The following is a 23,054-nucleotide window of genomic DNA, read 5'->3' as shown; positions in this document are numbered from 1 at the left end:
TGTTTGTGTGTGTGTGTGTGCGTGTGTGCGCTATGTACAAAGCATTCTAATAAAAGCTCCACCAAGAGAACACATCTGTGGCAAATTGGGTCACACAGATCTTCAATTCTTGACACTTGTTTGTTTTTGTTTTTTTCAAAACTGCATGAACACATTTTTTTTTTCTATTGTTTTAAAATAAGATCTGATTCACGTGTATATGCTCTCGGTTGGCATATTTGATACATGCCCATATCACTACAACAGAAACTGTAGGAATGAAATTCATGTGTTAACTTTATATACTGTACACTGTACTGTATATTCATGCTCTACTTCTAGCTCCTCACCTCTAGACACAATATGACAGTAGCTGATGAAATCTAATGGTTTTGATCTGTGAAGTGTCCCAGCTTGTATGAGAGCTAAATGTGTAAAGTAGCTTAACACAGATTGTGTGAATAATACAGTGGGAGAGATACAAAGTAGACTTTCAATAACCACACAATAAGTATTTGTACTAGAGAATCAAAAGCTCTTACGTAAATAAATTTCCATATAGTATGAAAAAGCCTTTAACCATGCACACAATAGCTCATTTATCATCATGGACCATTAGGTAATAGCCATTAAGCAACTGTACCACTCTAAGCATAGTACTTCTGCCTGAGCCCAAATGAGTTGTTCTATTTTAGTTGTTATTCTTACATAAGAGGGTAAAGAGTCGATTCATAGCCACTAGACGATAGTAACGGTAGTGCAGGCACAACACATATGGCAGGTTTAAATACATCATTCATCGTTCCCCGACCTGATTTTATATTGCCGTTTGTTTGACATCTTTTACCAATTGATGACAATAACACAATCCAATTTAATGAGTCATATTTTAATGGGCTGCATGTTTCAAAATCTGAGTTTATTTGTATTTGAAACAATTATGGGTATGCAGGAAATATTCTGGAAGCTTTGTGAGTACATGGCCTACATGTTGAATTTGGTTCCACTGTATGCTTCATTCTAACATCATTTCAGTACGTATGTATAATTTATACCCAGAATTTATAGATTTCTGTAAAGCTACTTTGTGATAATGCCCATTATGAATAGAGCTGTACAAATAAAATTGAATATGAATTCAATCCATCTACCCTGGACATTTATGAAATAAATATTTTTTTATTCTGTTGTGTGGGGTTGAGATTTAGAGCTCACAGACTAAGCTTTTCTTCTGTTTAAGTTTTCTGTTCTGTTTTCTGGTTCTAATATAATTAATACATTAGAAAAGTTATACTAGTCCTTATAAAACATAAACATAACTTTAGTAAAACATCCTTTTTTTTCAAGTGTTAATGCTCTTAGGGTTTGGTTGAAGGCTATTGATGTGGCTTAATAGTCTTTGCCAGTACTGAAAATCCTGCTGCTAACTAAGTTAGGTGATAATACTCTAAATGTTGGGCTCTGTGTTTAAATCCCAAGAACAAAATTTGTCACATAAAGCTTTTTTCTGTAGTCCGGTAAGGGTTGTCATGGAAACCATGCAATTCAATTCTCTACAGAGACAATAGAAAAGCACATAAGGGTGAAAAACAACCATCCCTTTCTACTATTCTCGTCTTTCAGTAATCTGTGATGGGTTTCTAAAAAAACAAAAACAAAGGGATTATTCAGAAATCACCTAATTTTTCCTTTGCCTTGAATTCATGCTAATGATGGACAGGAGACTACATTCAGAGCTCTGGTGATACTATGAGAATGTGAGGAGTGAGCTGATTAGATGCAAGGTGATACACTGCTGTTACTAACATAGCCAGATTTGATGAGATGAAAGAGGTAGTGCAAAAGAGATAGAAAAGGCATCTAGTGTAGCCGAGACAGTGACTTTTCTTTTCTAGAGAAGGATTGCATAGCAACAGTGCATTTCAAAGTCAGAGAAACAGATGCATCTCCTTGAAGAGGACCTCCGAAGATGTGTCAAAGGTAGGAAATCTTCTGCATTGCAGAGAGTTCAGTTTTCTGCTGAGGTCATCTATTGTTACACAAATGTTCTTTAATACGGTGAGGGCTGTTAAAATATCATATTTTGTACAGAGCTGCTTTGAATGCGCTTTCTTTTTTTAATTGATCTGTAACCATTACAGGCTATAAGAAAAGCTTCATGAGCAGTTTTGCCTTAAAGAGGAACCCTTAAAAAGTGCTTGCAAAATTGCATTGTTTGGATATCACTACTGCAATGAAAAATGACTAATTCATTATACAGAATGTATTGATTCAGTTGCTTATGAATATATATTCTATACATACTCTGATTCTGATCAATAGAAACTCTTTCATTGTTTTTTGCCTTTATCACTTGTTTGTATGAACTAGAATTGTCTCTTGTTATTCATTTGCACTCTACTTTGTCAGGAGTATTTTTAAATATATGCACATTTTTCACACACAAAAAAAAAACTTGATAAATAACATAAGAGGTAACCCATGTACTGCACGGACCAAAGCCCAAATGCAGTATATTATTGAGCGTGTTGTGAAAGTCATTGGCTCTAGCCTTCTGGTACTCACCAAGCTGTATCTCTGTAAAGCGACAGATCCTTCCTGCCTGATGTGTCACATTTCAAAAACTGTAAAAGCAACACAATACTGTAACAATATCATTCTCACATATTCACTGAATCAGCATCTTCCCTCAAAACACCACATTCTATTAGGAAACATTAAACTGTTGAGATGATGTTATGCAGTTTGTACTACTGAACTACTGACTGCTGTACCTCTCATTTGCAATTTTTCAAACAGTTTTGAAATTCATTTTTAATTGAAATGTGTGCACTATCAAATGTCTCTTGTTTTTGCCCCTCTGCTACTTTTCCCGTGTAGTGGAAATCGCAGCATTTTTTGTTTCCAAATACAGATGTGACAGTACAAGCAAACTGTCATTTCAGCAAGAGAAACTGCACCATCAGTGTGTCAGATGTGATTGTTTTGAAATGAATTGTATACAGATTTTTATCTACATTTACAATATTCAGTGGGTTGCATTTACACACAAATTATTCTCATTCAAAGTAATAGACAATGAGTACATGCCAATTTTATGATGGTGTTTTATTCATTCATCTTATAAATACTAGGGAGTGCTTGTATGTTATCCATGGGTACATGCAAGGAGAGTATTTTTCTTTGGAGCTAAAGTTAACATGATGCAGAAAGATATATCTGTGCATCAATATATCGTATGAGCTGTGTTGTATCGCATGGTACTACATTCACATCTCATTACAAAAATGTACTCAGGTTGTGTAAGGAATATACATATAGACAGATGCTTTCGGAAGTGCATGTTAGTTGTGGCCTTGTTAAGGAGTGATATCCTTTGGAAAAATTATATTTGAACAGAAAACATGCACTGTCTAGCAAGTCAGTTTTATTGTTTGTTTGGTGTGGAATCCATTGTTTTAATTCTTAACGTATTTTATATTATAGATTTTTATCGAGTCAGCCAATCATGTGAAACTAGCACAATTCACAACATGCAATTCACAGACTTGCCACATACAGGACTCTTTGGTTGTTTTTTGCATGACTTTGTGTAAACTCTTTAAACTGCTAAGCAACAGAAACTCTGGGAAATCCACAAATATACAAACAATCCAGTTTGGCTTACCAAGTCACCAAGACCATAGTTAAACCCCATTGTGATGTTTGATGTAAATGTGGATGGATAATTTGCATGAATGAACAGGTGTTTATGTGTATATTACTATTAATAATACACACATTATCCTTTTATCTTTATTCAGCTGACATCATATCCACTGTTGAGTTCAACTCCACTGGGGAGCTCCTTGCCACAGGGGACAAAGGGGGTCGTGTGGTGGTTTTCCAGAGAGAGCAGGAGGTAGGAGTATGATTTCTATTAAATAAAGATTGTTACCCTTTCTAACAATTCCTCAATAAAACATGCAATACATTATAATTTGTCAGTAAACAAAATAAATTGGAAGTAATTTATTTGCACTGATTTTGACCCACTCATATCACTCACATTATACAGATTTATACCTAAAATGTGTACATATACCTCTCTGTCAACAGCGAGGTGTAACATATTCCCCATCCTTTTAAAACACAACTTAGACTGTTCCCATTGTTATATTGATTCTAATGTTTTGCAAAGAGATAATTCACCCTTTAGAATTCCATGACATGACGGAGATTGCCCACTTTCATGAATCCCCAAAAAGTCTTATGTTAATGCCTTGCTCACCTGTTCCTAAAACAAAGAGAAGATTACTCACACTTGTCACAGCAATGCACTACAACAGACAGAGCTCTTGGGTGATGCATATGATGACATAATTATTTGTTCCAACCTTGTGACTAGGATATTTGGACGACTGTATTGACACAGAGGGCATGCACACAGACAGTCAAGCCTATTATGTGATGCTCTGCAAATTGCATTTACTTTTTAATTTCTAAAGGCATGAGGTGTTTGACTATATAGGCCATTTTTGTTTAAACATTTATACAACTGTATGTTTAGATCAATTCCTCTAACAGTATATTCTTCATTATTGGTTTTCTTTAGAGTAAGAACCAACCACACCGACGAGGGGAGTACAACGTTTACAGCACATTTCAGAGCCATGAGCCTGAGTTTGACTACCTGAAAAGCTTGGAAATTGAGGAAAAGATCAACAAGATCCGCTGGCTGCCTCAGCAGAATGCTGCATACTTCCTTCTCTCTACCAATGGCAAGCCAGAGCAGTTTTTATTTTCATTTCATGACTGGTTAAATATGTAGAATGCCAAGGACTGGGAGGAGTCACTAAATTAAAGCAAAGGTGAAAATGGGCAGTTTCTTTTACATTCCCCATGCCTGAATGCAGCAACTCTGCAGCCACAAGCATCACATAACCTATTTCAGCAGTTGTTACTGAATCCATGAAAAATGCTGAGTTATACAACATGTAGGTAAAATGGCACAATATTCTAATATACCTAACTTCACTGATGTATGCTAAGTTGCAGTCTGCTTTTACTTGCTTTGCAGATTAGACAGGGAAGTGTGCCAAAGGGCCAGCATGAAAGTGATGGTTTAATTTTGCTTTAATTAGGTTCATTTAGGTAAAGGTATCGATCTTATCTGAAGCATCTACTGTCTAATCATGCCAATTTTGTAAACTGTTCCTGCTTTCCTGCATCTAATGAATCGCCACATGGTTTGATATTCAGCACCACTCATTTGGTACCTCATTCTTGTTATCCCTATACTGGGAGTGTAGTTGACACATTTCCTGGTGTTTTCACAGATAAAACTGTTAAGCTGTGGAAAATCAGTGAGAGAGATAAGAGACCAGAGGGTTATAACCTGAAGGATGAGGAGGGAAGGGTGCGGGACCCCACCACCATCACAGCGCTGAGGGTAAGATGTCCTGCTTTCCCACTCTTCTCTCTGGTGGCAGGAGAATGAATTCCGAGGCATTATTCCTTGGCACTGCAGTGTGATATGTTATGAAAGAAAAGCTTACTGAGCCAGAATGTTTTTATAGCTTGCCAAACACAAGAGAATAAGCAAGTATCAGTCTATGTGAAAGGGTCAAAGCCAGGTTTGGAATAAATGCAAAAAAATCCTTCCTCTTCTAAGTAAAATGTGAGCACATGAAATATAGAATGTGTCTGAAGCTAAATCTGAGGTCAGCCCATAAATGATCTTTGGCAATGACAGTGTAATACCAATTAATCTAATAGTTCAACCAAACAATGTTAATATGCCATTTTGACATCTGTTCTCCTTCTTTTGACTTTCTCTATTGAGTCAGATTATATTCACTCTTTCTGAAAAAACAAAAAAACTGCTGGCATATTTTTGTGAATGGTATGTTATTATAAAACAAATGAGGAGTGTAGTCAAACAATACAGACATGTTAACATGATTCCCTTTGGGGACATGTATGAAGCATTTTTACTGCTTTCTTTTTTGTCTTTCCTTCAGAGTTTTATCTACAACTAAATTCTTAAGTTTTTTTAAGCTATTTTGAAGCTTAAAAAAGAGTGAATAGGTCAGAGTAGTAAGAAGCATGGAATCACATTTTGTTGCTTTTTATAGGGAAAATGGTGTTGTAAACTAAGTAAAATAAATAAAATAAAATAAATAACTAAATAAAGGAAGGGAAGAAGAAAGGAAAATATGTGTGTTGGTAAAGGAGACAATGTGCACAAATAGAGGTTAATAAAAAGAAATGTATACATTCTTCATTATGGTTTCTGTGCTTTCTGTGCTTATAGGTAACATTTTTATCCTTATTATCAATTCTTATTCTTATGCATTGTTATTCTTATTATTTGTCTTAGCAGTGGTAGTTGTAATAATAACTGTTTTAAATGCATGTATAGAAGCACATTTGCATTACAGTGCCATGCCAAGCTGTTAACAGATGGCTGTGTTAGACGGTACTCAGAGAGTAACAGACACGTTCATGCTTTTCTTTTATTTGTGTTTTTTCCTTCACATAGTTCTGCACTAAAGCTACACGCACTGTATACTAGCTTTCCTCTTGATGTTGCACTGTAAGATTTTGGCTTAGCCTGTTCATTAGAAACAGGCATGTGTGCTGGACCATAATCTGTGCTGAAAAACTTAAGATTTAGGGTAGGAAAGAAATTTGTGGAGCTGATATAAATATATATAAAAAAACCCCCCCCCCCCCCCCCCCCCAAAAAAAAAAAAAAAAAAAAACCTTAAAAATACCCCCTGTGCAGTGATTATGACCTGTTTCAGCAGGAACATTCAGCCCTTCCCCCTTCCTTTAGTCTAAAGAGCGAGACACACAGTGTTAGAGGGGTCTGTCATTAGAGAGGGTCTTTTCCCATAAAGCAGGAGATGAAACAGAGGGGGTAAAAACACTCTCCTGCAGTGGGGTGCATGTAAGGGCTGCACTCTTTAAATTAGTCATCATTAAAGGGAAGCTTTCTGACAAAAGAACTGTGATTCCTCTTAGACCCCCACTGTAGGGGCTCCTGCTATGTAATGATAAATGTTCTGTCTGCATAGTACTGACAGGGTCGGGTCATTTACTAGAGCCTGTGGCTGCATTCACCAGAAAACATTGCCAGAGGGACTGTAAGAGAATGATTTTTAAAAAATGCTTTTTATGTAAAGACTACACGTATCGTGGCAATACTTGTATAGTATTAAAGTTGATGGCATTTACCTCAAAACTGGCTGAAAGGTATAAGAATTACACCCCTTTTCATATACAGACCACCAAATGTATTTGGACAATCATCTTTATTCCTTGGCCATATATGTAGTATTCCCTTATTATTTCACTTAAAAGTAAGCAAATGAAACATCTACGATTTATATTTTGAATCAGTTGTGGTTAATTCATAACATATAGCTCAAAACACTATCACTGCCAGAGAGACATACAAGATGTAGACCAGGAAAAGAACAAGAAGACAGATTAGAGTTTGCCAAAAAGATCTTTTAAATTAAAGAGCCTTACATTTCTGTAAAACTCTCTATGGGCAGATGAGACAGATTTTTATCAGAGAAGAGTATAAGTAGGGAAGGAACTGCTGATACTCCAAAATACTGAAGGCAAAATGAGTAGAAACTGAAGACATTTTAAATAAATGTATATATATATGTTCTATATTGCAATAACTTGTTCTATAATGTTCTTTTTACTTTTCTTTCTCAACCAATCACACTTTTCCCCACCTATACACTCTGTAAGGTGCCAGTGTTGAGGCCCATGGACCTGATGGTGGAGGCTACACCTCGGCGAGTGTTCTCCAATGCACACACCTATCACATCAACTCTATTTCAGTAAACAGTGACAACGAAACATATATGTCAACAGATGATCTAAGGATCAACCTGTGGAACTTGGAAATCACTAACAGAAGTTTCAGTATCCTTTAACCTGCCTTTCCTACATTTTACATGGAGATTGCAAAGCCCTGTCTGTTTCAGACTTTCCAGTGATAACTGAAGGTGGGGGCAGTTATCTCATTTCACTACAAAAAAGGTAAAGACCACACGTAAACTTCCACCACCTATAAACAGTTTGCCTAATTCCTATCCCTTCAAAGACCTAACCTGTGCTACTGCACAAAGCCATGTTAACTAGCATCCTTCCCACAGGTTATCAGGAGACAATTTAAAGCATTGTCTGTTTGTCACTATTAATCAGCATACTAAAGGAAATGAAACGAAAAGCTTCACTCTGAATTCGTGACTCAAGAAACTCAGATAATCTGATCCTTTGATTACATGCCACACTATTACAGATAACAGGTTATTGCTAAAATTAAAGCCACTAATTGAAGATGTGCATCACTAAGCCTGTTTGAGACATTTGCCATAGAAGGCATTGCTCAGACAAGTGATTTAACCTTCATAGCTATTCAATATACATTCATTTTAGATATATAAAGACATTTATATACCAGTATATCCATTTTAAATGCAATTGTGATGGATAAATTGTGAAAATGTACAAAGTGTATGTGATTGGGTATGTCACATACAATTTCATAGTGACACAGTTTTTGTATATGTAAACTATCACAATGGATTTGAAATGGCTAGTTCTAGATTTTTTAAATTAAGGTAAAACAATAGTATGGAGAAGTATAGAAAGGCCTCATGAATCCAAAGAATACCACATCATTAGTCAAGCTTTTTGAAAGCAGTGTTCTGAGATAGAAATGTATGGCTGACTTTGGAACAGGGTCACTGGTATTTATTGATGTATTCCATTGCTGATAGAAGCAGCAGGATGAATTCAGTGTATAGAACTATACTTTCTGCTCATATTCAGCAAATGCTGTAAAACTGTTAGGATGGTGTTTGGCATTACAGATGGTTAATGAATCAAATCATATTGTGGAAGCAAACAGTTTCTTAAGGCGAATGGAATGTTCATAAATGGCCACTTACTGAAGACAAAACTAAAAGGCAGAAAGGAACACAAGCTGAATATTGATTTGATTTAAAACTGTTGTGATATCTAGAAAAATATGTCCAAAAATGTATGGATCTGACTGTATTTAATATTTACATTTATGTAGAGGATTAATCTCTAAAAAAGCTGGCCAAACTATAATGAATGTGGACTTATAGATTCACTGCCATCCTGATCAGGATAAAACAGATACAGAAGATAGATCAGTGAACTGGTGGCAGGCTGGCTGGCTGACTGGGTGGGTGGATGGATGGATGGATGGATGGATGGATGAATGCTGACTTAGATCAATGGTAATAATGACTAAAAATGTATTTTAGCAGGAAGGAACATCTGAGATTGAAATTGAGTACAAACTCTCTAGACAGCTCTGTTTTTTGCTAGTTAATGGTGCTTGCAAGCTACATTCTTGTTATGGTGCCGGAAAAAAATTCAGCACGTAACTTTTGTCCTAGACCCATGAATGAGGTGTCAAATCGACCGGCTCATTGAGGAGAGGTGTGCTATGACTTTTATAAGCGATCCAACAAACGATGTTCGCACAGCGGACGAAAAAGTGGGCAAAAATAATCCTATAGAAATGAATGGGAAATTCCGTGAAAATCAAAAATTTGCACAACATGGACATGTAACATATCAAAACACTCAGCCCAATGAGGGGAACTGCCTCACGTGTATTCTGGTCACGTCATGTGACATCATGTGATGTCACGTGAAAAAAAATATTAGCACAACATGGACATGTGACATATCAAAACAATCAGCACGATGAGGGGAAATTTCCACGTGCAAGCACCATTCACATTTTCTTCAGGAAATGTACATTCTAGTTTTATGTTACTTTTCCTTTACCCTGACTCTTCAGACATTGTAGATATAAAACCATCCAACATGGAAGAACTCACAGAAGTGATCACAGCAGCAGAGTTTCATCCCAACCAGTGCAACACGTTTATCTATAGCAGTAGCAAGGGTTCCATACGACTGTGTGACATGAGAGCAGCTGCACTCTGTGACAACCACTGCAAATGTAAGTTTGTTCAGCAGTTATATATTTCTGTTTCTGTATGTACTCTGAGTAACAATGCATTGGGAAGTGATTCAGACACCTATTCATGTCTCATTGATGTGGTTCATTTAACACCCTCTAGTCTTTGAAGAACCAGAGGACCCCAGTAATCGCTCCTTTTTCTCTGAGATCATTTCCTCCATCTCTGATGTGAAGTTCAGCCACAGTGGTCGTTATCTAATGACCCGCGACTACCTTACTGTTAAAGTATGGGATCTTAACATGGAAAACAAGCCTCTGGAGATCTATCAGGTATTGTGGTGCTTTTTGGTCAGGTGAAACTGCAAAACTATCAAAGCAGGCTGCCTTATTCACATTGTACATATATATTTAGTTACAATGATCAGCCTATGATAATATTTTAAACATGTAAAAAAAAGACAGGAATGCATAAGAGCTATAAAATACTGCTCTGGTCTATGAAGAACTCAGGTTATTAGAAATGAATAGAATAAGAAACCAAGAAAACCAAGAAAGTATAAGAAACTACAACAGGTTCCCCAAGAAAGGAATAAGATGCTGTGTAATGGCTGATTCCATGGGAACTCTCCTTCTGGTAGCTGTGTCTAATATTCTGGCGGGAATGCCACTAACTTGTTGGACAAGGCGAAATGCCTAGTGGAGTAAGCCATAATCCCTAGAGGTGAAGCCAATCAGTACATTTTGTAGACCTGGGAGATTTGTTATGGCTGCCAAAGCACAAAATGGGAAGAGGACTTACACCACATGCTCAAGTTGAGTGCTGAGAACCTGAACTGGGCACAGCAGGTGCAGTCTCTCCTGCTCCGCCAACCTGAAGGCCTGCAGAAAGACTAGATGACCAGTCGTAATGGGGCTTTTTAGGGACTAAAAAACAAAGAGCATTTAAATAGTGAAACCTGTATCACAGTCCCTCAAAAGGGAGCTAAGAAAGTTGCCAGGCTGGCATTGTAATGATGAAAGAATAGGCTGCAGAGTGTCTGTGATGGCATCCATCTAATAGCTCAGCTAAGTGAATAGGAGGCCATTGTACTACACTAACTGATTATTCAGGACAAATATTAGCCTCAGACACACAAATGGCTTTCATGAAAACAATAAGCATGATCTACTAAACTTTTCATTATAGTATGTGCAGTGCTGTCTAGAATGATTGAATTACACTTCATGTAATGGCAAGACTATGCTCTGAAAATAACTTGTTCATTTTTGCCTTTCTTTTACAGGTCCATGACTACCTGAGAAGTAAACTATGCTCCCTTTATGAGAATGACTGTATCTTTGACAAGTTTGAATGTGTATGGAATGGAACAGACAGGTAATTTTACATGATAACAGTGGCACACAATTTATGATTTATTATGAAATGTTTCATCATTCACTGTAATCTAGACACAGGGCTTGCAAGCCAGTGACTTCTGTGCTGGTCCCAAGCCAATAGATAAATAGAGAGGGTTGTGTCAGGGAGGGCATCCAGCATAAAATGTGCCAAATTTAAACATGCAAAATGTCAGTTTTGTAGACAGAGAGAAGAGGAAAGGGAGGTGTATAGGTCTGAGACTGTCAGACAGGGTAATCAGTTTGAATTTAGAAATTGAAGGGGTGATGTTGAATGTCATCAGTGGTTATGCTCGACAAGTAGGCTGTGAGTTAGAAGTGAAGGAGATATTCTGGAGTAAGTTAGATGAGGTGAAAGAGAATGTTCAATGGGCATTTTGGTGAGGGGAACAGAGGTGATGATGAGGTTTTGGGCAGATTTGGTGTTAAGGAAAGGTGGTGGACTTTGCTAAGCAAATGGCAATGGCTGTAGTTAACACTTATTTCCAGAAGAGAGAGGAACATAGAGTTACATATAAGAGTGGAGGTAGGAGAACGCAGTTAGACTACATTCTATGTAGATGAGACAATATGAGAGAGACTAGTAACTGCAAAGTGGTGGTAGGAGAGTGTATAACCAGACAGCATTGGATGGTAATGTGTAAGATGTCTCTGGTGGTCAGGAAGAAGAGAGGAGGAAGGACAGAAAAGAAGACCCAGTGGTGGAAGTTGGAAAAGGAAGAATGTGAGGAATTCAGACAGAAGCTGAGACAGGCTTTGGTCAGTCAGGAAGAGCTTCCAAATGACTGGTAAACTACAGCAGAAGTGATGAGTTAGACGGGTCAGAGGGTGCTAGGTGTGTAATCTGGAAGGCGTAAAGAAGATAAGGAAACATGGTGGTGGTAGGAGGAAGTACAAGACAGTATACAGAGGTTAGCTAAAAAGAGGGGAGTAGAAAGGACAGAAGAATATAAATAGGATTATAAAGAATCACCGCACAGAGTGAAGAATGATGTGTCAAAGGCCAAACAGAAAGAATATGATGTTGTTTACAAGGTTGGACACGAAGGAAGGCGAGAAGGACAGATTAGCAAGACAGAGAGATAGAGATGGGAAGGATGTGCAACAGATAAGGGTGATTAAAGATAGAGATGGAAAGGTGCAAACAGGCTAGTAGCGTGTGCAGAGAAGAATGAAGGAGTATTTTGAGAAGCCTATAAATGACGAAAATGAGAGGGAAAGATGGGAGAAAGAGGTGAATATTGTATGAATGTTAATGCAGAAATACATAAATGGTCAGAAAAAGCTGCACTGCGTCTTTGTGGATTTAGAGATGACTGGGTGCCGAGAGAAAAGCTATGGTACTTTATGAGTATGTACGTCTATAAGTAAGTCAGAGTAGTTCAGGATATGTATGAGAGGAGCATGAAAGCAGTAAGATGTGCTGCAGGTCAGACAGAGCTGTTCAAGTTGGAGGTGGAGCTACATAAAGGATGGGCTTTAAGTCCCTTCTTGTTTGCTATAGTGATGGACTGGTTGGCAGATGAAGTGAGACAGGAATCTTCGTGGACAATGATGTTTGCGAAAGATATTGTGATCTGTAGTGAGAGTAGAGAGCAGCCGGAGGAACACCTGTAAAGGTAGAGGGCTGCTTTGATAAGAAGAGGAATGAAAATCAGATGTAGTAAGACAGAATAAATGTGTTTGAACGAGAGGGAGGGAAGTAGAACAGTGAGGATTACATGGGTCTGAGGTCAAGAAGGTGCAGGAGTTTTAGTCAACCGTTCAGTGCAACAGAGAGTGTGGAAAAGAGGTGAAGAGGCGAGTGAAGGTGAGTTGGAGTGGGTGGAGAAAAGTGTCAGGAGTGTTGTGTGACAGAAGAGTGTCAGCAAGAATCAAAGAAAAGGTGTACAAGACAGAAGACCAGCTATGCTGTATGGGTTAGAGACTGTAGCTGTGAGAAAAAGACACGAGGCTGAGATGAAGGTAGCAGAGATGAGGATGTTGGAGATGGTTATATTAGTAGAAGGATGTTGGAGATGTAGCTGCCAGGTAAGAGGTCAAGAGAAAGGCCAAAGAGGAGATATATGGATGTGTTAAAAGAGGACATAAAGGTAATTTGTGTGGTTGTAGAGGATGCTGAGGATAGAGTTCAGCTTCTTTAGATTAAGATTAGAGCTGAAACACCAAAGAAATAACATTTTAAAAATTACATTCTATTATGATGTCCTTTTGAGTTAATGCTAAAAAGCCATTTAAAACATTTTTAGTACAAAAAGTAATTTTCCTTCATGTAGCAACTTGTAAATTCAAGACAATACAGATCAGTGACTGAATATCGTGTATTCAGAAAGTAACACACCTGAGGGGATGAATGAGTTCAATCAGTGTCCGTGGGAACAAACAAGTGGGCGGAGCAAACAATTAACAACAGGGAAAGACAACAGACAGAAACAGGGCAAAAACACAGACAGACTCATCACAGTTATTGACAAATATACTGTCTATATAAGAACATTTTCTATTTTTAAATTAAATATAATGAATCAAAGGTTGACTCAGCAATCTTCAAAATAATAAGATTTTAATAAGAATATAAGAATAAAACAGGGAGTGTGGTTATAGGAAAATAATCAATGAAGGGGTTTAATTCTTTTTATCAAATGCAGTCTTCACAGGTGAAACACAGGGCTATTCAGAGCTTAATTGTTTAAACAATCAATGTAAAGGGGCCACACAGAAACATTCCAGTCACATGTTTCAGTATTTTTGATGTCATGAAAAATGTGAGGGGGCATGGTGGCTTAGTGGTTAGCACGTGCGCCTCACACCTCCTGGGTTGGGGGTTCGATCCCTGCCTCCGCCTTGTGTGTGTAGAGTTTGCATGTTCTCCCCGTGCCTCGGGGGTTTCCTCCGGGTACTCCAGGTTCCTCCCCCCGGTCCAAAGACATGCATGGTAGGTTGATTGGCATCTCTGGAAAATTGTCCATAGTGTGTGATTGCGTAAGTGAATGAGAGTGTGTGTGTGCCCTGCGATGGGTTGGCACTCCGTCCAGGGTGTATCCTGCCTTGATGCCCAATGACGCACAGGCTCCCCGTGACCTGAGGTAGTTCGGATAAGCGGTAGAAAATGAGTGAGTATTGTCTGGGGCTTTGGGCTCGGCAGTCATGTTTCAGTTGTCAGAGCTCATAGCAAGTGGTCCATGAGAACTTTCTCTACCACTTCTGCAAACAGGCTGGAGCCACCACCTTGCCGTTCTCAGCAAACTTCCATATTGGCTTATAGGAGGCCACTGACTATGTGATACGAAAGACTGACCACCAACACCAGTGGACTTACTGCACTTGGTGGTCAGTCTTTCGTATCACATAGTCAGTGGCCTCCTCTGTTGAATAATAAATCAGATAAGCACAAGGATGTGGACCATCTTTTTTATTCTACTCTGCTGATTGATAGCTTTTCTGTTGAATGTCTGCTAGTACATTTCAATCTCATCATCTCATCTCAACTTTGTGAGGAAGCACTGGGCATCATAGCAGGGGTCAGCAAGAGGAGTGGCTGTAGCAAGTTTCATCAGAGCCAGTGTTAAGTAGCCCTGCCTTGCATCCATGTGTTCTGCTTTCCACAACAGGGGTGCTGATATACACACACTACTGGTCAAAAGTTGCTTTATAACACCTCCATTTTTCTAGTTTTTATCCAAATATACACAGTTTAATAGCTCAATGTACTCTGAAATAAAAGCATAGAACAAATAAACAATTGGACATCAAGAAATTATGGAATTGTTTTGTTTAACAAAATTTAATCTAAATCTAAAGTTTTGACTCATCAAAGTAGTCGCCGTTTGTAGATATAACAGCCGAACACACTCGTGGAATCCTTTCTTGGGAAAAGTTGCTTTGCTTTCACCCTTCTCTCCAGTTCTTCCCAAACCAGACCAATGGGGTTTAATTCTGGACACTGTGCTGGCCATTTCATGATTTGAATACTACTGGCTTGTTCATTTCTTCTAAGGTAGCTTGGACACAGCCAGGACGTAGGTTTTGGGTCATTATCTTGCAGTAGGGTGAACCCCTGACCAACTAAGCATATACCAGAGGGTTTTGCTTGGCAGTGCAAAATGCTGTTGTAATTTTAGTTCAGGGTGCCGACACTGGATCCAGCAAAAGAGCCCCAGAACATCATGCTCTCTTTTCCATGTTTGACATTTGGTGTCATACACTGAGGAACCGTCCTTTTGCCTATTCCACAACATCTAAAAACCCTGCATGATGAACCAAAGATTTGAATTTTCAAATTCTTTTCTACCAAAGAATTTTCAATTTCAATCATCTATAACACCTTCCAGTATTCAGTAGTCTACTGGCAGTGCTTCATGTCCCAGGAAAGACTCATTTTCTTATTTTGCCATCTACTGCCATTCCACTGGCCTGTCACATCTGCAACTCCAAGTGTTATTTACACAGTTCTTTTCACTGAGTATTGCTTACTTCGACTAGTGTTAAGCTGTGCATTAAGCTGTTGTGCTGTGACCTGCCTATCACAAATGCTGCTGACTCTCAGAAACATGTCTTCTGGTTCTGTTGTGACTTTGGGTCTGCCATACCACTTCCTTTTGGACTTCCTCTTGGACTTCCTGTCGAGCTTCAGTTTCCTTTTGATGAGTGCTTTTTGGTGGTGTAGGAAACTCTACTCACTGACACATTGGCTTTGCAGTTTCTCTGAAGGAAAGACCTACACTTTTAAGGGTTATAATGGTCTGTCCGTCCTTTGTTAATTGCCTGTCACCCTTATGAGAACAATATTTTACTTCCTGCAGTACTATACTGTCAAATTATTGCTTATGAGGGTATAGTAACCCAGTCAGGTATAATTATTGCTTTTAGACAGAGAGTTTATATTATTTGAATTATATAGTTTAAAATGAATATTTATCCCTATTAAACAATCCTGAGACAATGAAGGCAAGAAAAAATATGATATGAATTGTGAGGAAACAGACTCCCATTTCTTTACATCCTCATTTGGGTGACACCAGAGACTGTGATTGAATATAATGTCATTTTTACATCTGTATATAGCCAAGTGTAGTTGCTGAACCAGGAGCTTTGGCTTTGAGCAACTTATAAATATGTATAAGTTCAGTTAAGATTTAACACTAATTTCCTCCTGCCAAAGCCATCAAATATTCATTGATGGAGACTTTGACCACTGCATGTGCAGTTCTAAGCTGGCACTATAGTCTTAAGTGGTCCTGTCCATAGCAGTCCCATGGGTCTCCTGGATTTAAACACTAAAACTGTGTCTGAGTCCCAAATACTAAATGTAAGGATAACTACAGGGCTCTGTAATAGAAAGCTTGGTCCCCTGTTGTAGCCTTTACTACCAAATAGCCTGCGCATTTTGATCAAAGTAGGTGTGGCGGACAAGGTTTAGGATTATATGTATGTATTCATAGAGGCTGTTGGCAATATTTTCATGAAACCCATGATAACATTCTCCTACAAATGATTTGAGAACACATTTTTGTATCGAGCTTGATAAATAATTCCCATTATATAGCATATATTTTGTAAATTTTAATTTGCCAATCACTGAAAACAATCAATCATTATTTAATGCAGTACACATATGTTTGTAGTTTATTTTGTTGTAAATTATTCCAATTCTTCTCTCTTAGTGTCCTGATGACTGGATCCTACAATAACTTCTTTCGCATGTTTGATCGTAACACCAAGCGTGATGTCACACTGGAGGCATCCCGGGAAAACAGCAAACCTCGTGCCATTCTCAAGCCACGCAAGGTGTGTGTGGGTGGCAAGCGACGTAAAGATGAGATCAGTGTAGACAGCCTAGATTTCAGTAAAAAAATCCTTCACACAGCCTGGCACCCATCAGAGAACATCATCGCCGTGGCTGCCACCAACAACCTCTATATTTTCCAGGACAAGGTCAACTAGCATGTAGCGCCCATGTTTTCCTTCACAGAGACAGAATCATCTTCAAGGAAATTTTTAGATTTACTGCTTCTGGTTTTGGATTCAAAGGAAAATGTCTAGTCGAGCTTTTTGTTGAGAAAGTACTAACTGCAATGAATTATATTCACTGTTCATTTCAGTTTGACAGATTGCAAAGATTACTGCTGCCTGCTCCATTTTTAGTTTTCCCCTTCAATTATACTCCTGTGCTGTAGTTCACTATGGACAGCAATAAGGTGGACATTCAATTTTGCTGCAAAATCAGAGCTGATTGCTCTCAACCCCAGGTATCTGACAAATTCACAAGATGCAGATATGGAATGACCAGGCTGCCGGTACCTCATTTATCCAACCTTTAAATTTGTTTATTCACCATTTCACTTCATGAAAGAAGGTGCATAATTCTAACATGGGACTACAATTGCAGCATTGGTTTAAGATGGAATACACAACCTATGTAGCAATTTACTGCTTTTGTTCTAATTTTCTAAATAAACTCTAAAAAGGATAATAAAAATCATATGAAGCCAGTTTTCTTTTATGGCGTCATGGCTTTTTACCTGTATGCTTGAAAACCACTCATGTATGCATTTAAAAAAAATTAAAAAGCCTGACGGTAAGGTTTTTCCAGGCACTGCCCAGTGTAGCCCATGCTCTATGCAGTGTATCTCTGCTGTGCACTTACATTTTGTTAAAAAATATTAATTCACGTGTTTCTTGCATTTTTTTACATTCTTAAATGAGCAGTCTCAGTTATTAAAAGACAATCATAAGGATTTGTTGTAATGAAATGCCAACTTTGGTTAACAGCAGAACAGACTCTAAGTTTTATTTTACATTCAGATAGCATGTCCAACTAAACTTTCTGCCCTTTCTAGATAAAAGAAAAATGTGATATATATGTGTGTATATATATATATATATATATATATATATATATATATATATATATATATATATATAGATAGATAGATATAGATATTGATATATAGAAGAGAATTCTGAAATCCTAAAGTATCTCTGACTCACTATTAACAACTTTATCCTGTTAAAGTTTGCAGTTGTTGTGGGGACTATCCCCGTAGCGAGACAGGAATATTTCACACATTCACATACTTATGTACACCTAGGGATTATTACTTAAAGCCACTCCACTGACTGACCTTTTTTGGGAGGAAACTGACATGGACACTGGGAGAACATGCAATAAACCCAAACAGTAACCTGACTTGAGAAGCAAACTGCAAACAAAGTAATGCTAATTAAAAGTGGAACATACCTCCTCCTTAGGTTCACTGTGCAGTAGTGATGGCAAAGTTGAGGATAAATTTACATTTTTTAAATCTTAAATTTCCAACGATCCCAAGAGAAGAGCTGGCTGCTGCAGCCATTTCTGTCACAATGAGCAGTATGCTTAAGAAAGAATTATGCATAATTATTAGGATTATGCTGCTACTGAAAAGACATGTTGGAGAGACTACAAAGTAGTGCTAGGATACATAAGTAATGTACACAGGTTTCATACTTTTGTCAGAAATCAAGTACAAAGAATACACCTCAGTACAACCACCCTGCAGTCAAAGTATATTCCAATGGAGGAAAAACTTTCTGACTATGCATTGAGGGATTAACAGTGAAGGAATGACCTGCCCCAAACTTCACTGGCCCAAAATTTCTGTGGGGGAATCAGATGCCTATAGCAAATTTATTCTTGAACTTTTGTTAAGAGATTCAGAGGTGAAAACCCCTTGTATTTTGAACACAGGGTGTAAGGAAAATCTGCGCTTGGTCAATTTTCAAAATTTTCCTCTTTGTCAAAGGTGATCAGAGGTTTAGCACATCTTTTAAGAAGCGCTAATGCAGACAAATCTAATTATCTCAGTACTGTGACAGAGCAACAAACGGCAGAACTTATATTATCAAATGACTGCAGAATAATTCCTACAGAGATGGGAAAAACTGAACTAGAAAATAAATGGAAATAGACAATGTGCTGCGGTTGGGACATAGACGTGGTACTGTTCATCCAGACTCTGTAAAACACCCAATAATCATCCCAAAGAATCATCAAGAAGGATTATTGCTTACGTTCATGAAAGGATTGTACACCAAGGAAAAGGATTCACTATAAATGAGATAAGGTCCAGTGGCTTTTGGATCCCGGGAAACAATTGTCATTGGCGCAAATATACTTGCCAAACAAAAATGGCATTTCTCCAAGAGAAATCTACAAGCTGGTGATATTGCCATGATAAAAGATGATGAATTACTGAGAAATGAATGCAGACTTGGTTATGGGTAGGATAGAGGAAAGTGGCAGTGATGGGCTTGTCAGAAGAGCCAAAAGAGCAAAGGGAAGCACATTAAAAAACCATCAGTGATAAATAAAGACTGTTAATGGAGGGCAGTTAATGGGTTTATACTGAAATGTGTTTCCTTGAGATGCAGTAATGTTAGCATGAATGTTATACAAGAGTGCCTATGCTTTAACTACTTGACTGCCAATTTAGGGTCATTTTTGTAAAGAAAGAAAAAAAAATTCTGCTTATGCACTTGGTATATGGGATTTGCAGTCACGATTTGGTGGAAGTGTTGCTACAGTATTATTTGTCTTATATTGTTATTTTTTCAAATTGTAGTCATTATCACAAACAGATATCCTGTGAATGCTTTAAAAGCATGCAGATATGGAATGGTACCTAGATGCACACGGTTAGTTTGTTCAAGGTTTACGGTTACCAAGAGTCTCATCAAGGTAAAAACATCAACTTAACTTCATACTATCTGAATTATTCGGATTTGTTTCATTCTAGGTAATAAGGTACAGTTATTATTTTTCTGTTGGCATTTTTTGCATAATGTCAGGTGTGTTCAATTACTAATTGTTCTGTATCTGTTAATTTGTATTTAATTGGATATATGTTTGAGCAACAGTCTCCATGATTGTCACTGCGTATACAAAGCATGGCAAGACTTCATCAGTAAAAAAAAAATGTATGAAAATCAAAACTTAAGGATAGGGACCATCGAACACTGGGAAAGAGAAAAAGTGACAACAGAACTTAATATACTTAACCTTAATGACCTTTTTTCCATAAAAACAGTATGCAGAGAACTTCACAAAGCCAACATCCATGGAAGAGTTGCAATTGCTAAACCATTAAAGATGGTGTCATGATTATAAAACCTGGACAGCTGAAGACTGGAAATGAGTGACATGGTCTGAATACTCATCATCGACATTATTCCCTAAGGCAGGTCGAGTTTATGTATGGAGAACCCCCAAAGAAGCTTACAACTTGTATGACTGTCTGGTACCACCTGTCAAACAAGGGGGCAGATTCTGCTTTGGGCAGAGACCAGCTTGCTCTCCTTATGTGTATTTTTACATTCCAGGGCAGGTATCCAGGGACCAGATTTCCTGTCGAGGCAGGTTTGACAATATGATTAGGGTTAGGGTTCCACCAGGGTTAAGTTTAGATGACAGTATGTTATTTATTTTGCATAGGCTATATCTTAAAAAATCAATTCCTTCTCCTTTTACTTTTATCAAAATAACATAACAACTCTTAATAAATACTCTTTTGGATGATGAGTTTGGGGAAAAAAGAAATTTGGATGGTTTTCAAAATTTTTGTGACAGTTTTGGGGTCAGGTTTAGTGTTACAGTAAGGCTAGGATTATAGTGGGGTTGGGGTTACTCTAGGGTTAGAATTAAAGGTTAAGGTGAGGTTTACAGTAATGTAGTTTGTACAGGCTTTTTTGGTATACTCAAAATATCAGCTTTTTATTATTTATGATGTGCATTAATTTTTACTTTTTAAATGCAGTAATATAAAAATAAAATAAAGTCAGTCAGGTGATTTTCAAAACTGCAATTTTTGGTTCAGGGTTAGGGTTACAGGGTGGTTAAGGTTGGGATAGTGTGAAAACACAATTAGGGTTTTAGTAGGGTTATTAAAAGTTAGGGATAGGCTCAGAGATAAAGTTGGGTTAGAGTTACAGACGTAGTTAAGGTAAAGTTACTGTATGGTTAAGGCTCGGATTAGGTTTACAGATTTGGGGCCGTTACCACTACTATTAACCCGCATTGTTCCTCCTGAATCCGAGGTTCAACTATCGGCCAAATTCTCCTCTCCAGTACCCTGGCATAGACTTTTCCCGAGGAGGCTGAGGAGTGTGATCCCCTTGTAGTTGGAACACACCCTCCGGACCCCCTTCTTAAACAGAGGGACCACCACCCCAGTCTGCCAGTCCAGAGGCACTGTCCCCAGCCGCCACGCGATGTTGCAGAGGCGTGTCAACCAAGACAGCCCCACAATATCCAGAGACTTGAGGTACTCAGGGCGGATCTCATCCACCCCCGGTGCCTTGCCACTGAGGAGCTTCTCAACCACCTCAGTGACCTCAGCTTGGGGGATCAACGAGTCCTCAACTGAGCCCTCTGCCTCTGCTTCCTCAGTGGAAGACATGGCGGTGGGGTTGAGGAGATCCTCGAAGTACTCCTTCCACCGTCCAAGAATGTCCCCAGTCGAAGTCAGCAGATTCCCACTCCCACTGTAAACAGTGTGAGCAGGGCACTGCTTCCCCCTCCTGAGGCGCCAGACGATTTGCCAGAATTTCTTCGAGGCCAACCGATAGTCCTTCTCCATGGCCTCACCGAACTCCTCCCAGACCCGAGTTTTTGCCTCTGCAACCACCCGGGCTGAAGCTCGCTTGGCCCTCCGGTACCTATCAGCTGCCTCCGGAGTCCCCCGAGCCAACCAGGCTCGATAGGACTCCTTCTTCAGCTTGACGGCATACCTTACTTCCGGGGTCCACCACCGGGTTCGGGGATTGCCGCCATGACAGGCCCCGGAAACCTTACGGCCACAGCTCCGCGCGGCCACGTCGCCAATAGAGGTGGAGAACATGGTCCACTCGGACTCAATGTCTCCAACCTCCCTCGGGATCTGGTTGAAGCTCTGCCGGAGGTGGGAGTTGAAGATCTCTCTGACCAGAGACTCTGCCAAACGTTCCCAGTGGACCCTCACAGTACGTTTGGGTCTGCCAAGTCTGTCCAACTTCCTCCCCGGCCATCGGATCCAACTCACCACCAGGTGGTGATCAGTTGACAGCTCCGCCCCTCTCTTTACCCGAGTGTCCAAGACATACGGCTGGAGGTCAGATGAAACAACCCCAAAGTCGATCATCGACTTCCGACCTAGGGTGTCCTGATGCCATGTGTACTGATGGACACCCTTATGCTTGAACATGGTGTTCGTTATGGACAAACTATGACTAGCACAGAAGTCCAATAACAGAACACCACTCGGGTTCAGGTTGGGGGGGCCGTTCCTCCCAATCACGCCCCTCCAGGTGTCACTGTCGCTGCCCACGTGGGCGTTGAAGTCCCCAAGTAGAACTTTCCAGCACCCCTCCCAGAGACGCCAAGAAGGTCGGGTACTCTACACTGCCATTTGGCCCGTAAGCACAAATAACAGTGAGAGACCTCTCCCCGACCCGAAGGCGCAGGGAAACGACCCTCTCGTTCACCGGGGTAAACTCCAACACATGGCTGCTGAGCTTGGGGGCTATGAGCAAGCCCACACCAGCCCGCTGCCTCTCACTGCGGGCAACTCCAGAGTAGTAGAGAGTCCAGCCTCTCTCGAGGAGTTGGGTTCCAGAGCCCAAGCTGCGCGTGGAGGCGAGCCCAACTATATCTAGTCGGTATCTCTCAACCTCCCGCACCAGCTCAGGCTC

General features: G+C 39.2%; 1 protein-coding gene across 3 annotated transcripts in view; it reads left to right on the top strand.

Moving 5' to 3' along the window:
• The window catches only part of ppp2r2bb (protein phosphatase 2, regulatory subunit B, beta b), a 54,960-nt gene extending 37,118 nt beyond the window's left edge, over window positions 1-17,842 (top strand). For all 3 annotated transcript variants that reach the window (XM_060891250.1, XM_060891252.1, XM_060891251.1), the window contains 8 exons: window positions 3,783-3,880; window positions 4,574-4,739; window positions 5,298-5,410; window positions 7,732-7,909; window positions 9,831-9,995; window positions 10,117-10,286; window positions 11,240-11,331; window positions 17,015-17,842. In XM_060891250.1, the coding sequence (XP_060747233.1) occupies window positions 3,783-3,880; window positions 4,574-4,739; window positions 5,298-5,410; window positions 7,732-7,909; window positions 9,831-9,995; window positions 10,117-10,286; window positions 11,240-11,331; window positions 17,015-17,294 (1,262 nt within the window). In that variant the 3' untranslated portion in view covers window positions 17,295-17,842. The remainder of the gene's footprint in view (window positions 1-3,782; window positions 3,881-4,573; window positions 4,740-5,297; window positions 5,411-7,731; window positions 7,910-9,830; window positions 9,996-10,116; window positions 10,287-11,239; window positions 11,332-17,014) is intronic.
• The last annotated feature ends 5,212 nt before the right edge of the window (window positions 17,843-23,054 follow it).

Source organism: Tachysurus vachellii, chromosome 17 (assembly GCF_030014155.1).
Source record: "Tachysurus vachellii isolate PV-2020 chromosome 17, HZAU_Pvac_v1, whole genome shotgun sequence".
NCBI classification, from domain to species: Eukaryota; Metazoa; Chordata; class Actinopteri; order Siluriformes; family Bagridae; genus Tachysurus; species Tachysurus vachellii.
Note: the sequence above shows the minus strand (reverse complement) of the source record. Positions and strands in the feature narration are given on the sequence as shown.